Raw genomic sequence first — 17,937 nt, forward strand, 5'->3', positions numbered from 1 at the left:
TGCACTTATGGATCATGGTTAACAAATTTCATACTCATTTGATCATATTTGCACCATCTCTGTGTCAGCTTGAGAACTTTCGGAACGACTCTGGTATGTGTGTGTATATGTACATACCGGGTGATTAAAAAAGGACTTCACAAGTTTAAAAGAATATAAAAATTTATTTAGATAACTTACAGATTCGGTTGAGGTCTCACTTCATAGCAAAATACATCAAGTTTTGACTCGCGTAGTTCATTAGTACCGAATTTGGCCAACAGTGCTGTCACCAGTGCTTTTAAAAATGGATAATTTGCTGGTGCGGAACGTGTTGTTAAAAATGGATAGTTTAATGTTGCGGAACATGTTTTGATGTCACAATTGCAGTCAGCAATTATAGTTCAACGTAACTTTCGTAGAGGTACGATAGGGAGCCTCCTAGTAGACATACAGTTTACTCTTGGTACCAAATCTTGTTGAGGCCTGTAGTTCCTTTAAACATACAAAATCACCAACCCCTGAAAATCACGTGAAGCTGCAGTGGAACAACTCAGAGAAAGCTTTGCACGTAGTCCGAAGAAATCAACTCGACGTGAGACTGGCATTCCACAAACGACTGTTTGGCGCGTATTACTTAAACGATTGCCCTTGAAGCCATACAAAGTAACCGTGATTTGAATATATTACAGATGACGACAAAGTGCTCAACTGCAGTTTGGAGTGCAAATGATAGACTGCAGACAACGATACATTTTTAGACAATGTAAGTTTTAGTGATGAGTTAACGTTGCATGGTGCAAAGTGTTAACCCATAACTGCCGCATATGGAGTAGATTAGCGAAAACCCTCATGAAACTTTGCAGCATATTTGTGATAGCCGTAAGGTCAATGTTGCTTGTGCTTTAAGCAAACAAAAACTGTACGGCCCGTTTTTCTTCTAGGCAACCGTAAATCTGGACATGCTTCAGAATTTTCTGATACCTTAGTTGGACCTATAACCTCAGTCAATTATAATTCAGTTGATGATGACCTAGATAGACGCCATTACTATCTACAATAGTGATATACGTCATTAACTATAATCTTCTGCATTAATTAGTATTAAACTTTTGATGTACTTTGTTAATAGTATTTTTGCTAAAATCAATTTATTTAATTATTGGTGTTAGTCGCTTTCATATAATATAGATTATATAATAAGAATAGATTTCCTATTTTGATATCAGGATTTTCTAATTTTCATCATACGGAAAGGATTTTCTCTAAATTTTCTTTGCAATTCGATCTCTTTAATTAAAAAAAAAAAAACGTTCTGTATAAAAATGAACCGAGTAAAAGATGGGTTAATCGTATCGGAACGGGGCACCACCTCATTACCGCCTAGAAATCCGAAATTTTCTTGATACTCGATTCCCAGATCGGTGGATCGGTCGTGAAGATTCAATTGCATGACCACCTCGCTTCTCAGATTTGACAATTGTGGTGTTTCATTAAAGATAGGGTTTATATACCACCTTTGCCTGCTGATCTTGTTGAGCTAAGACGTATAATTAACGCTACAGCTGCAGATATAATATCAGACTTGCTGGCTATAGTCTGGAATGAAATCGACTTCAAGTGAGTTGTATGTGACATTACAAACGAAAGTCATATCGAACTAAAGTGAAAGTTGGGTGACAAACTTATGTATTTTCTATGAAATGAGACCTCAACCGAATCGGTAAATTTCTCATTAAATTTTTATATGTTGTGAAAGTTGTGAAGTCCTTTCTGAATCAACCTATATATATAATTTTGTTGGTAAATGAAACAATTATTTTAGTAACAACTGATAAAATTCGTTAAAAACGAAGCCATTTTATTTGATTATTCTTTGTTACATACTACGCGTTATTCTATGGAAATTTACCGTGATTTACTAGGAATAAGTATGTAAATTTATTACAGTTTATTTATGGTTCATATTAAACTACGAAATGTACTGATAAAACGAATAAGATTATTTAACTCTTGTTCACGGAACTAAAATAATCAAATTTAAATGTTAAATGTGTAGGTTAATCGTTTAACTTAATATAAAAATACTTCCATCTCTAGAGGAATTTCCTTTATTAAATGAAATAATTTATTTTACACAACGATTACGATACATTAGAAATGAGTAGAATTTTATACTATTATATTAAAAACAAAGAAAAAAAATTATTAATATAAATATAATTAAGAAAAACATCTTACCTTAGATACATGAAAATTACGAGACAGTTACCGCAGATTCCAATAGTCATCACTAAACAGTATAGTGCTGCCAAAATGTAATGAGATGAATGCAGCGGAGGCTGAAATCCAAGCCAATGTGAATTAATACTGTAGAGATAATCTTCAGTAAATAAACCCAAAGAGAGCCACGTTTGAACCGGATATCTTGTTTTAAAAATTTCTATTAGAATTTCATGTTCCGTTTGTGTCCTATTACCTTCAGACATTTCAAACGCGTATTTATTATTCATATATTTCCTTAAAAAACTAGATTGTAACTCCGTTTCATTATAATACATTTCAGTTAACGAATCGGTCACAATATTTGAACTGTTCATATCTAACATTTGAATTTTAGAACTTATACGTACACCTTCGTAAACGTTTTGAATCATATCGTTTTTTATGAAAGTCTGATTGTAATACTGCAGTTGGCTTTCTACATTAAAGTTACTGATGTTAAGGTATTTTAATAATTTAATATTATTTTCGGTATTATTAAATAATTTTAGATCTGAATAACGATTAAGTTTTAAATCTGTTGTATGTATTTGTTCAAGTTTGTTTAAATTATTCACCTCATTATCGTTAACCTGAATTATTCTGTCTGCTATAGAATTTATGTTACTTTTTATAAATTCATTTTTATCATACGATTTCATATTCAACGTACTTTTTTTACGTTCATCAGGTTTATACATGTTTTCCTCATTAATATTCCTTTTCTTTACATTCACTTTATTCGGATAATATAATATTCCATTGCGATTACTAGGTACATCATACGACACTATTTCTTCGTCTTTTAAACATATTTCTGCATCTGAAAGAAAATCTTTTAATTTATTTTCATCATTAGTATTACTGTTATTATGATAAATATCACTAACACCAATTTTAAACACTTCAGAACAGTTAATAAACGAGACGCAAAATATTACATAGTTAACAATGAAATACAATATCAGTATTATGTAAGATGAGATCCCACTTTTAGCCTTAATCATGTTTTTTAAGCATTGTTCTTTATAAATATCTTCACACACTCAGTACTGTTTCAGATTTAATTAATAAGTATTTCATTGGAAATAATAATTATTAATAAGAATAATAATAAATGGGGAAAACTTTTGTTTAATTACACATTCAATATTATTGTTACATATAATACACACACACACACACACACACACACACACACACACACACACACACACACACACACACACACACACACACACACACACACACGCGCGCACACACACACACACACACACACACACACACACACACAGAGAGACACAGACACAGACACAGACACACACACTCACACTCATATATATATATATATATATATATATATAAACAAGGTGTTTTGACTGACATAATGACTAATAATACATCAAAGCATAGCTCAAACCGCTACTCTCGGAATAGTTATAATCTAAATACAAGTTTATTGTACCAAATACAATACATTTTTCAAGTTAGTCTTAATAGATGAACGAAAAGTAGTTAAAAGAAAAGGCATTTTTCTCAAATTTTCAATATTTTTAGTAAATATTAAAATTAATGAATCCCGTATACTCTTATACGAAATAGCAACCGGCCGGCTAACTTTAGAGGCAATAGTATCTTACCCGATTTCCTACCGAATGAATAGTGAAACGAGCGATCTCCCTTCCCATGTCGATTGGATGTACAATGAAAACACAACCGAAATGCAATTTTTACATGCACTAATTCCTATTTTTCTTCTTTGTGTTTAATTATTTTGTATAAAATTAAATATACTATTATTTACAAAAAATAAATATCATAATGATCTATTATTTTTTGGGTGATGGAAAATAGTCTGAATTTAAAGGTGACTAAAATTTGGTTTTGAATATTTAATTTACATGAAATATTGCCTGTGTAAACTTGATATTCTATTTCAGGTTATACAGTTTAATTATTGAATTATTTTATTGTTGTCAGTTAATAATTTGCTAGATAAAAAAGAGTTTGATACATTATTTTCTTTAATGTCAAACAAAAAAAAAAAAAAAAAAAAAATGTTTGACGTCACCTGGCTTTTATAATTATTCAGAGATAAATAACTTCATCTCTAATGGATCTGACGGAAAAAGGAATCGCTTTTAGTTGAAGATAAACCTTGAGCATAATTTTCAACAGACTTTATTGAAAGTGTGAAACTCTTCATTCGCAGAAACTCGTGTATACGGTATAATTTGTTGATAAAATTGTGGGGTTAATCTCTAGAGAGTGGTGTAGATAGTACATTTGGGGGTAAAGTTTTTCAAAATTTTGCTAACATAACCCCACTTTATATTAATATCTGTATATACATAAATGCTTTATTTACGTATAATGATTTTACCATTTTAAAAATATTTGCCTTCAGATTTTCCCTTGAAAAAAGCTGTCTTTTTTATTGATTATTTTTTTAGCCGAATTTTTCTTATCTTCCTAGGCATAATAAAAGTGAAAAGAATACTTTGGTGGACAAATGAGCTGATCAAAGTTTAAAGATGTTGATTTTTGGAATTTTTTAAAGCATCTTTTGATTTATTTAAACTTTCAATAATAATATTACAATACAATTTCACAATGATTCACCTTCACCTTCAAAAATAAATTTTAGTTTTTATTAGCAATACGTTTTTCAGTGAATTTTTTTTCTTAGTTTGGTTAATTTAACACAGTAAACATAGAAAAAATAAACAATTTTCTTGGAAGGTGATTTTGGTTGTGGGGGAGCAAAAAACCTTAAAAAATCGATTTACGAATTTTTTACATTTTTAATATAAAATTTGTATTAACTGTATAAGAATAAACAACCAACGCCAGGAAAGGAATAACTTTGTTGTCGGCTTTTTAATTATTAGAAGTCACCCACACTTATTGTCACTTCCCATAATTGGAATCCAGTATGACAGTAATCACCGTAAAAGTTTTACAAAAATAAGAAAATTATTAATTCTTTTAATTGATCGTCATCTTAAAAAATTATAAGGTTATTTTTCATAATTGTATAAAACAACATTTTAAATATTTAGAGCCCGTCACATAACCAAAATTATTAATTTTCATAAATCGTAGCTTGTGTTCAGAATTATAAAATGACGACTATGTAAGGATTTAGCAGCTGTAAAATCATTAACAGAACATCATCACGGCTTAGATTGGTGAGCACAGTGCATGCTTTATTAATCCAATTTGTTCCGAAGCGGTTTTGATGTGCATTATAAAATCATAGTGCAGTCATAGACTTCAGTTGCTGCCTACATAACCAATTTAATCTATTGTTATAGTTAAGTTATTATTTAATAAAGTGTTTTTATAACAGTCAAAGCCAAACGTTCCTAGAAATCTTTTACTTCCCTTTATTAGGTTGGTAATAATTTTTATGAAGTTCAATCTACGTAATTTGTTTTATGATGAAATAATTATCTAAAGTTTTTTGATGTATGAATCTTTGAGTTACGTTATAGAATTTATTTTTTTGCAGTTCTTTTACTTTCAAAGAATAATGAAGTAATCAAACATTCATTTTTTTTTCATTTTAAGAAGACAAAATAATTTAAAACTTAAATTACTGACCATTTTATTTTAAGAGGCATAAACTTAAGTATAAGCGATATAAGTCGCTTCTGAAAGTGACATAGAGAAATAGTTAGCCATCTCATGCTATGAAAAAGTTAGCCATCTCATGCAAAGAAAAGAAAGGAGCGAACTGTTCACCTGCTGCCTTTTTTCGTGAGCCAGACCTTTACTGTTTGTGCGTATCAGCGCACAAAGCTCATCGAAATACAGTTGAAATTCAACCTTACAAATGATACCTTCGCTCTGCTCACTACAGCCCCTGGTTGTGTAGTTAATATTATCATTCTCAGAGGAAGAAACTCTGATTTGAGTCTTCTTCCATCTTTGATGCTTTTATCTAAAGCGACTTATGTATATATCTACACGGTCAGTCGCTGTCTTTCTGGTAGTAGCAGTAATTTATGTAATCACTGCCGCTACAAGAGAGATAAAGACTGTGTAAAGCTAGAAATAATTGTACTGTTGTGTGGAAAAATTTGTAACGTACAAAACTTCGATTCTTTAATTATATTATTAATATAATTAACCTAAAGAGATTTGTTGTTTTCAGGGAAAACTGAGGATTATTTTGGCGATGAAAAAATGTTCCTGGATATAGTAAGTTGAATACTTTGTAATATATATGTATTTGTGTGTGTAATATAACTTTTTCCATTAAAAATAACTGCAGTAAACCTTGATCATACGAATTCTGTTAAGACATTTTTAATTGGACATGATTTTTGAATAGAATATATCGCATAATTTTTAAATATGTTATTACTTACTCAGCATTTTTTTCTACGACACGTTTAATTTGTCACTGCTTACCTTTTACTGTATATTCCTGTACTTGAAAGTAACTGTTAGCAGAGTAAAACAATTTCTACCTAATGTAATTTTAAGCAACATATTTATAAAAGACTTTAATTTTTTGTACGTTCTTCCTTACGAAAGAATAATGTTTCCTTTCGCAGCTCAAGAATTCTATTATTTTTGAACGTAGATAAGATTTTTACATCTTGGTCGTCTCTGATCTTTGTTTTGTTTGTTAATGTGATCTTTTACAGACATTTTTGTAATATATTTCTTATCATTAATAAACAGTAAAAATGGTCTGTTTAAAAGCGGAAATTAATTATTTAAAAAAAAACTGATTTGTTAATAAAATACTCATTGAAAATTTGGAAAATATTTTTAATTAGCAAATATAATTATTTATTTATGCTATTATCTAATTTTGATCTGGGGAGCTTTATTTATTGATGAATTATAAAATACAGTAAATAAGAATAATTTCGCAATTGCGTCCCTCTAATCTAAATGCATTAAGTTGTAGATAACTTTACTTATAACTTTGATTAAAACTATGTTACATAGTTTATTGTTATTACATTATTTATTGTTATTACACAGATAATTTGTTACATCTTTTAGTTTATTTACATATTAAATAATCTTTTCTTAAGGAAAAAAACACAATGAATTTGGATAAAGATATGTTTGAAAAATCATTTTTTTACATCCATTCAACAAATAAATGATATTTATAATTATTTTAGTCAGTTAATCGAGAACGGTCTGTTGTTTTTTTGATTTTTATAATATTTAAAATTTTCTGTTGTATGGTATTATTCAATGTCATTTAAGCATCTTAATTTAATTTTTGTATTTATACATTTTTAATTAAGGATTTTTTTTTGACACCAAACAAATGCATCCTTATTTATTAAACCTTTAAATTTGTTTATTTTCTTCAAAACATATCGTAAGCTTTTTTACATGATGAATCATTTAGAACCAATATAATATTTTCTAATAAAATTCTTATTTCTTCTTTGATTCTAAATCTTTCTCTTTGGCATTTATAAATTTAATAAGTTTATAATATTACTTTAAATGTAATATAAAAATGAGCTCCAAATAGCTACTGTATTTTTAACTACTATTATCCAAAAATTAAAAATGATTTTACGCTTAGTAGTCTACGTTAATTATTATTTATTCATTTTTTAAATACATAATGATAATGTATTGGCAGTTATATTTATGTATGAAACAGAATATTTAATGCAGTAGTAAGCGAGTAATATTTGAAGTAAAAATATTTCGTTAAAAGAAATCTTAAATTTCTATAGAAAATTAGTAACATTAAAAACTTGTTTTGTAGTAATGCTTCTATTTCTTGCTTGAGTGACAGGAACACTTCCAGCATTGAAATAATATCCGTTTGCTAAGATATTCTAGAAAGATTTAAAAACAACTGATATTTGTGGCCAAAGTTATAAAACAATCTTATCAATTGAAATATTGAATTAAATATACCAAAGATATTTACGGTATTATTAATTTACTTGTGGATTATACCAGTTGTTATGTTTTTGTTGTGATGAAAAAAAAAAAATGAAAAAGAATGAAAATCCCACTATTGACATCAGACTGTAGTTTGATTTTAGAGAGGGAATCTTTTCGGAAATATCTAGCCAAATTCTTACTAGTTAAAGTTAGAGAAACTTAAAGAATGAGCATAAAAGAAAGTGTATATATACACATACAATATAGAGAAATTTCTTTTCTCTTATTGACTGGTTATATTTATTTTTGTTTACGTCGAATGTAACCTTCCAGCTTATTTTTAGTTTTAAAATATTAGTAATAAATAAAGTTTTGGTTCCTTTCTTTAAATATTGGCTACAATTCTTTTGATGTAATAGCCAAAATAGGCTCTGACTGTTTTTGTATGTACTAAAAATGTTATCTTCCTAAGTAACGTTTATTCAAAAGAGTAAACGCAATTAATGTGCGTTAGTAGTATTGGAAAAGAATTGAAAAAGTGCATTAAATGTTGGCTTTATACAGTGCATTAGGAAATTAAACAAGATCTTGAATTAAATAATTTAATGTGTTTTATGAGAAGCGGTATGTTTATTTAATACGGGTAATTATATTTTAAGAATAAAATTATTTTTAATTTAAATTTTATGTCCTTTCATTTATTTTTGGTAAGGCTGATTTAGATAAAACATACCATGTCCGAGTTCTAATTAGAATCTTAACCTTCCGGAAATAAAAGAACTTAGCTAGCAAAATAGTATATATTGTCATACTCTACACATACAGTATATACGAGGTCTGCAAATAAAGTAATGAGACTAGTTTTTTTTTGGCAGTCAAAGTGGCAACACTGTAAAGTTACTAGTAAAAATATGGTTATATGAACAGCTGTTTTATATTAGGTGTTAATATTTTTAGTCTATTGTTTCCACGTGAAACGTAAACAAACTTTTCATGAAACGAGTTTTTGTTGTGCGTTACAAAAATGAGTGATACTAATTATGAGCAACGTTGTACAATCAATTTTTGTGTTAAACTCGGTGAGAATGCTATTGAAACTTTTCATAATTGAAAAGGGCGTATGGAGATGACGCTCTGTCACGAGCCCAAGATTTTAGGTGATTTAAAGCATTTTCAGATGGCCGGAATCAGATGCGAATGATCCACGCTCTGGAAGACAGTTAACGTCGAAAAGTGACAACATTATTGAGCGAATGAGAGACTTCATACGATATGACCGGCGATTAACTGTCAGAAAGATTGGAGAACAATTGAATTTGAACCATACCACAGACCGTAAAATTTTGACAAACGAATTGGATATGAAACAATTTGTCCAAAATTGGTCCCAAAAAATCTCATTGTTGAACAGAAAAACAGCAGGGTGGAAGTGTGCCGCGATCTTCTAGGGCGAATTGAAACTGATCCTGATTTTCTAAAAAATGTTATTACTGGTGATGAATCTTGGATATTTGAGTGTTACCCAGAAAAAACTCCAGAGCAAGGAGTGGCCACGTCAAACTCACCACGTCCGAAAAAAGCAAAAATAAGCAAATCCATGCTAATTTGTTTCTTCGATAGTAATGGCATTGTCTATAAGAAGTTTTTGCCTACAGAACAGACTGTAAATCAATATGTTTACCGAGAAATTCTTCAAAGACTGCGGGAAAGAGTTGCCCGCGGGAGATCAGCCATCAAAGACAACTCGATGCTGCATCATGACAATGCATCTTGTCGTACTGAACTCGCAATTAATGAGTTTTTGGCAAAGAAAAACATTCCTGTAGTGCCTCAACCACCTTATTCACCTGATTTGAGTCCTTGCGACTTTTTCCTCTTCCTGACTTTACAAATACACCTCATAGGACACCATTTTGGAACAGTAGAAAACAAAAAAAAGTAACCGACAATCTGAAGGATATTCCGGTTTCTGAGTTCCAATACTGCTTTGAAGAGTGGGAAAACGTTTGAAATGTTGCATGGCTTCCCAACGGAACTATTTCAATCGTGATAGAGTCCATGTATAATTGGATTGTAAATAAAAAGTTTTTCTGAACCAGTCGCACTACTTCATTTACAAACCTCATATATACAATATATATATATATACATATATATATATTTTTTTTTTTTAAAGATAGACAAGCAAAAATAAGTTTATACGAAAGAGAGAAAGTGAGAGAAAAAAATGTTGAGAATAACAGAGAGAATCTCTCTTCACTAAGTGAAGAGAGAGGGAAACGGAATGAATTTAATTAAATATGGAAAAAATGTACTCGGTTATTGATATTTAAAACATGACATCTATTCTTTTGTTAAACGAAAGTAAGCGGTGTTTGAGGGCGACACATCACGCGTAAAATGATGTCTATATTAGGAAGTTAACTGGTAAACCTAATTGCAATACCGATTTTAGTCCCCAACTTCAACTAGAATTCAAGCTTTCAATAAAATTTGGTAATATATTATATGTATAGTAAGTAAAAAAGTTATTTATTTTTAAATACATCCTATAATGAGCTATATACCAGAGAGATGTTCAAAATTAATCAGTCAAAGTTAAAATTGGTTAGATTTTTACGCGTGATGGTTGCCTTTAAGTAAAAACACCTTATTTCTTTGGGACTACTAAAAATGGAATTTTTTGACAATTTTCAATTTATAAAAATAAAAGTAGTTTGGAGTGAATTTCCCTTGAATATTCTACAGTCTGCATATAGTGTTCAATATATATGTACCTATTGCAGCAATTTTGAATAAATTCATGTCCTACTTAATGCTGCTTCTATCCTTTTTTTAATTAAGTATCTATTATTAATTTTTTAAGTCATTGGATTTCTAAGTAATTCAGATTCAGAATGTCACAAAAAAGTTGCCATTCCTAAAATACTTTAGGAATAGCTTATATTCAAGAAAAAATTCAAAAATTTTTTAAGGTTCGATGTTTGGTAATTATTTTACGATACGAGTTGTCTAAAACCATCCTATTATTATAGTTCTACTAGAATATGATATGAATCAACAATCTTTTATTTTTTAACTAATCATGCTCAGCTGTATGTCGTCGGTGTTTCTATGACAACCCGCTGTATATATTAATCATCATGAAGTCACTGAAAAAATATCGCAAGTTTAATGTTTCAATAATGATATACATAATTTTTTACGCTATTTAAATATTTTTAGATAGTTTTATAATAACTTCAGAAATTTTGTAATATTTTGAAGACATTTTAGGATAATAAAGGATTTATAAGTTATGTACAGAGTTAACGCGGATTAACTTTTAGTAAAGTTGTGGTGATAAAAAGATTTGATATAAAGAGTTAAAATTCGCTGCATGCATCTTTTTCAAAAGAATTTTGTCTTATTAAGCATTTAAATACGACAAAGTAGCGTGATTAAAAGTAAGACCTAATATGCATTATCTTTAGCCTTAAGGAATTATTACATATATTTGTATGTGTGTTTGTAATTGCGAGAAAAAAAGGGCTTCTTGTTCATTTCTTCTCTTATTCTTTAAGAATGAAAACCTTGTGTCATTTCTGAGGGTGTTCATTTTATTGTCTTCATAATGATACTATTATGTAGCGACATATTAAGAAAGTTTTTTCTAACTGTGTTTGTAATGGAATTGTTAATCCGCTTATACATTTCATTATGATATTCTAAATAAATAGCTTTAAGAAATTCTGAATCTTATGTATTTTTAAAAATAGGCTATTATGAAATAACCAGGAACCCCTTCATCACTTGATTGTCAAAATTATTCTTGTATTTTACGGAGACTCTCCACATACAGGAATCAATATTCTTAAAATTACATAAACCTTGCTTAGGATCTGTAGATTTTGTCGGTGGTAATAAGGTAATATATATATATTATGAATATATAGCATATTTACGAAAGGAACATTTGTTTACGAGATACAGAAGGAACTCATTTCAAGTTCAGAAATTTACGAAAGCATCTTACTAGGTGAAAAAGCTTTTTCACCAATAATCATACACTTATTTAATCAGTATAAATATCTGAAATAATCCAAAATAACTCAATTAATTTGGCAACCTTACAAAAAACGATAAATATTACAGGCAATGAAACTGTTTCGAGAATTATTAAGAATAAAATTGATGAACCCTTTAGTACAGGTGGAATAGATTTTTGTTTTCATTATTTGTAATACTTTATGACAGATTAAATTTTAAATATCTTTAAATTATTGGTTAAGTTAGGCAGATCGTTTTAAAGGCGAGGTCCGCAGCTCACTTCCAACGGATTTTAATGTTCAGAGCGTGGTCTACACTGATATTTACATCACATTCAGCTTTCAAGAATTTTTTTTTAGGAAAGCTATCGTGTGTGCGTATCTATATATATAAATATCGGCGTAATAAAAAGTTTTATTTTTTTCTCTAAGAAGAATAGTATATCTCGTATATAGATCATAGCTATTTGTTCATTAAAAGTAAAATTAAAAAAATATTATATTTTTGGAATAAAATGTACGAAATAAATACATACAAAATGAACTCAGTTTTATCTTAATCTTTATTATTTAAGTCTTTCAACTTAATTGTTAATTTATTTTCATATAAAAAATAATATTGATTAAAAAATTCAGATACGTTTTATAAAGGAAGATTACATTCTGGAACGGAACGGAGCGCAAAGGTGGCGCGAGTTTCATTTCTCCCTTCGAAAACGCAGAGCCTGTCAATGTCCCTTGCTGCTGTATCTATCTATTATTCGGGCGTGTTTATGGGTTTATTTTAATGTCGGGTATGATTTTAATGGTTTCTTTTAGTTTTATGGATGGATTTTGTATAGCGTTCCGTGTCCATTCATGTCCAGCGTTATCCCACCCAATTCTGGGTCAGACCGCAGGAGGCTAGGCTTTTAAAACCCATGCTCCCGACGTGATTCCCCTTCAGTCCGTCCACTGAAGTCTACCATATCGTACGAGTAATATCCCATCTAATGATACTGCATTTCTCGTTATCCCTACTAAATATTATTAATATTTTTAAAGGCATATTTAACTATTCTTAATACAACATTCAACAATAATAATAACATAAATTTAATTATTAATAAATTTAAAAACATTGAAAATTTAATTTACATATGGTATTAAAAGAAATGCTAAATAAAGAATTGTTCCATTGATAACCGTTTTGTAAAAAATTCATCAATTTCATTCTCAAAAAAATGTTTCATTGAATGTGTAATTCTTTTCGGTAAGTTTATCAAATTAAGTGAGGTTTTGCGTTTTTCCGGTAATTTACGTTGATAATGTGTATGATGATTATTTATGAAAAAAATGAATAGAAAAAGCTTTTCTAGTCAGTTAGATGCTTTCGTTTGATTAGTAAGTCTAATCAAATAAATTTACAATTAATCAGTATTTGGGCATTCAAAGCACAGTGAATTTTTTTTACAACAAAAGGGTCTGTGGATCTATTAGCAAAAGGAATTAAATTAATTCAGATGACAGTACTGTGGTCCAGAATTCAGATCAGTCCAGAAAAACTTATCATTCGTATTTGTATAATTTAATTTGTCCAGTGTAACTTGTTTTAAATTAAAATGAAGTCTACATTTTTGTAATAAAGAAGGTTCATATGTATTACAGATAATAAGAAAATAAAGAATTAATAGTCGATAGTGATGTGCACCTTCTGATCATAGCAGCTCATATTACGGGAAATTGTATATAAGATTCTTTGTGTTCATATTATTTCCTGTTCTTTATTCACATTGATTTTAAGCTGCAAATATGTTTTTCAGTTCACTATGCATTTTTTATGTCTTCATTTTTTAATTTTCTGCCTCTTTCTTGTGCGTTCTACATTACTTTAATTTAATTACATTAATTTAATAGGGCAGTCATTCATCTGAATTGTACCGTCTGTTAGGACGTTATAACTGAACGGTTGTAGGCAACCCGACACGAACCAGAAATAGTTTCTGAAAAACTCAACATATTCTCAAGTACTGAAGCATCCCGAACTAGACTTATTACGAAAATTAAGGAGTTACGTACTTTTCTTTTGTCTCCTTCACCCATACTGTTACATGTCAGCAAAGTCAACCGAAATGCATAACATTCAGGTCTAAAAAATTGATGATTACGCTGTGTTTTTCACCACAGATATCGGTTTACTGTACGGAGAATATCATTACTTTTATAGAAAGCAGATGTGAGTGTACATCATGTTTACATTGTTAAGGGGATAAGAACGACTGGAACTGAGACAGCTAATACAGCAAGAGTTGCTGAATGTTGTGAAATAGGGAGTTTTTTCCACTGTGTCAATCGAGAGAAGAAAAACAGTGTAGAATTGCTTTACCTTAATCGAAAAAAAAATTTAATTTATCTTATTGTTAATAATTTATCACAAAGGAGCTATTTTTTTATTTTAAGTAAAACAGATTAAATACAAGTAATTCCTGATTTTTTTTTTGTTTTAAATATTTAATTTTCTCTTTTCTAATAGAACCAAACTATTTAATATAATGTGCTAATTCGGCATCCCTTTGTTTTTAAACTTACAACTCAAGTCTATGAGTTATGGAATAATTTGTGTATTGGTATGAAAATTTCAAGTCAATTTGTTTTAATCCGCCAGATATGTTTTTAATGATGTAATTTCTAAATAAATTCTATTACAAGTTTTTTCATTAACGTAACCATTTTTTATTATCTATTTATTATATTTTTTAGTTTTACCAATTGAAGGAACGTGCCGATTGTTTTAAAAATGTTTAAAAAGTAATCTACAGCCACGTATGTATGACTAGTCAAGCGAGGGACCTAAAAAGTAATTAAATCTATTGCAAGTATGAGTAAGTTCATATAACTGAACAAAGATTTTTTTTAAATATTTATTTGTCTTTTAAAATCATTGTCGTTTGGACAGATAGAATTTCATTTAACTAAAAAATTTTTAATTATTTTCTATTTTTATTGTAAAAGTACAGTGAAACGTCCTTATACTTGAGCTGTTATTGAATCCGTATTTTAAAGCGTAACTGAAATTTTAGTTATTTTTTTATAAGTGATTAAATACATTAATTTTTTCCTTTACAATTCCTTTGAATTGCAAAGTGGAAAAATTTTCTTCTCAAGAACATATTTATTCACAGCTATTTGTCGTACAATATTACGTTTTTTCATAAAATTCTCTAAATAATGGTTTACTAAACGAGTCTTAATTGATCATCTGCTTCAAAATAAATTATACAAAATGGAATTAGCAAATCTTTCATCAAGTAATTCATTCCAACAAAAGAAATTTCAAACACTCACGTAAATAGGTAAACCCAAAGGGAAAATTAGTAAATTTTTCAGAAACACAGATCTTGATATTCTTTCAATTCTGATAAATCTCTAGGTAAATCTATTAAGAATAACAAAAATAAAACTGATATACTTAAAAAAAATCAGGAGTTTAAAAACCTGCATGTGGTTCTTGTGATAAAGTTTGTATTGGACAGACTGATTGATTTTTTTAAAACGTATAAAGGAATCTTGGTTTTTTTTCAATAATAAGAGGGTTTCTAATTATGTTTGTCATTTAATTGATGAAATTCAGGTTTTTTTTATTTCAGAATACTTTATTAAAGACAAAGGACTGAAACTGAACCTTTTAGAGTCATTAAAAATTAATAAAGAAGTTAAAGATTCTAATTTATTTTTAATGATCAATTAGACTTGAATAGTTCGGCGTGTTGAATTTATGAATGTGAATGGGCTTTGTATCTTATTGTAAGTACTACCCCCTTTTTCTGAATTGACCAATAGTATTTACTGATAAATTTATATATTATTCATACATATGTACATTCCCTATTATTGCTCTTTATATTTATGTATTTTATCTCTTTTGGTTGTTGTATCTCTTTCTTTTCAATGTAGGTTTTGTATTCTTTTCATAACATCTGAGGAAGATACTTTGTACCGAAACAGTCGTCATGATTTTTTAAATAAATTTTGTGAAAATAAAATAAAATATTTTGTTTATTTTCTTTTTTGTTACGATGGATTTTCATCAAGTAACGGCTTCATCCATCGATTATTATTATTTTTTTTAAAGAAAAAATCAGTTTATTTGTTATATCATGTGGATATGAAAACATCAAGAATGTGAAATATTTAACTGACTTTTTTCGATTCTAATGTTGTCCACATAATCAAACAAGATATAACTTTCTGTTTTTTATGGACTATAAATATTCCCCAAAATTATCCGTTTCAACCAAATTACAATCTCTGGAAAAAAGAGTTTTGCTTTAGGGATATATTTTTACATCATATAAGATACTTTATCTTATTATTTGCCTCATTAATTTATGTATTTTAGTGAAAATTTGAATCTGGAATACCAGTAGCATATTCTCCTGAAATCATTGTATGTTGTTACAAAAGAGTATGATAAAACCAAATATTTTTAGATTAGTCAACCTTTGAAATTAAAATTTAAGCGAACTTTTAAAAAACCTCACCATCAGTGGGAAAGTAAGTTTGGTAAAAGTAATTACAAAACTTGTTCTTGATAATAACGTAATCTATTAGGTTTAATATTCTCCATATCCTTTTATTACGTTATTTAAAATGATATCCTTAGCAATAGAAACAAAGTCACAAGATTTATAAATATATATTGGTCGATAATAGAGTTTAGTAAAATAAAGATTACTAATTTTCAGTTTAATAAAATAAATTCCTTTTATTCTTAGAGGGTGGAAAAGTGTAATTATCATTAAAAAACTGTAACTATTTAATAATTTTGTAATTTAATTACGTATATAAGAATTATATTTTTATTCTTGCCGTATGTTAGAACCAATTATTGCCTGAGATTATACTTTCTGTTTCAAGGCGCAACCTGTACTGAAGTAAAATTGTTTATCTTCAACTTTATCTTTCAATACAATTCGTCAGTTACAAATTTCGCGCACAAACGTCCAGTAACAGTAACATGCCACCATATGTGTCATTATGAAATTTTGACGCTGCCAAATGTCCGCTAATTAGTCTGTTGAAGAATTCTACAAGCAGCTAAACAACCGAAGTGATTAAGTCGGTTAATCGTGTTCTGTTCTGCTGGTTACTGCATAAACATGAAAACACGTTTTATTCGGAAAAACGACTTATTTGCTAAAGAGAGTCCTTGACCCCAACTAAAGTTTTAACAAAAATTGTACTGACAATAGTAGTCGAAAATTATTTCAGTTTCAATTATAGCTTTTTTTGTAAAAATATTTTATAAAAATTTTATTTTTTTTTAATAGGAAAAATATAAAAACTATTTTAACAGAGAAGGAGGTGAAACCGCAAAGAATATTTGAACACTGTCTATATGCTGGTGTTAATATTTTGTTTGATTTTATTTGAATGAAATCATATAAGTTCTATTAAAAACTGGTCAGCTGTTTACCGTATAAGTTGAAAAAAAAAGAAAGTAATTGGCAAACCATTGATTATTGCAAGGAATATCCGGAAACACTAATAGTGTTTTTATTCAAAAATATTCATTATATTATCTATCACGCTACACTATATGGGTAAATTTAACAGTTGGGTGAACATTTTATTATTTGGCTTCATTTGTTTTCCTCAACATACAGAATTATAAACCACGTGGATGCATTACTCTGTTCAAAGATGCTGAAAAAATTATATTTTTTAAGGTTTCTGATTTTCATTCTTTGCTTTCATTATAATCTTTTTTTAATGATAGTCCTATATTTGCCTAATTCTATTGAAG

At 28.7% G+C, this 17,937-nt stretch overlaps 2 protein-coding genes across 3 annotated transcripts in view; one reads left to right on the forward strand and one right to left on the reverse strand.

Annotated features, from left to right (window-relative positions):
• The window catches only part of LOC142321889 (uncharacterized), a 200,841-nt gene that overhangs the window by 85,493 nt on the left and 97,411 nt on the right, over positions 1-17,937 (reverse strand). The window contains exon 2 of the mRNA XM_075360371.1: positions 2,221-3,293. Within this exon, the coding sequence (XP_075216486.1) occupies positions 2,221-3,248 (1,028 nt within the window). The 5' untranslated portion in view covers positions 3,249-3,293. The remainder of the gene's footprint in view (positions 1-2,220; positions 3,294-17,937) is intronic.
• LOC142321890 (uncharacterized) overlaps positions 1-17,937 on the forward strand; it is a 301,836-nt gene that overhangs the window by 64,366 nt on the left and 219,533 nt on the right. For both annotated transcript variants that reach the window (XM_075360381.1, XM_075360375.1), the window contains exon 2: positions 6,401-6,447. The gene's annotated coding sequence lies outside the window, so the exon portion shown is untranslated. The remainder of the gene's footprint in view (positions 1-6,400; positions 6,448-17,937) is intronic.

The sequence above is a fragment of the Lycorma delicatula genome, chromosome 3 (genome assembly GCF_047948215.1).
Source record: "Lycorma delicatula isolate Av1 chromosome 3, ASM4794821v1, whole genome shotgun sequence".
Taxonomy (NCBI): Eukaryota; Metazoa; Arthropoda; class Insecta; order Hemiptera; family Fulgoridae; genus Lycorma; species Lycorma delicatula.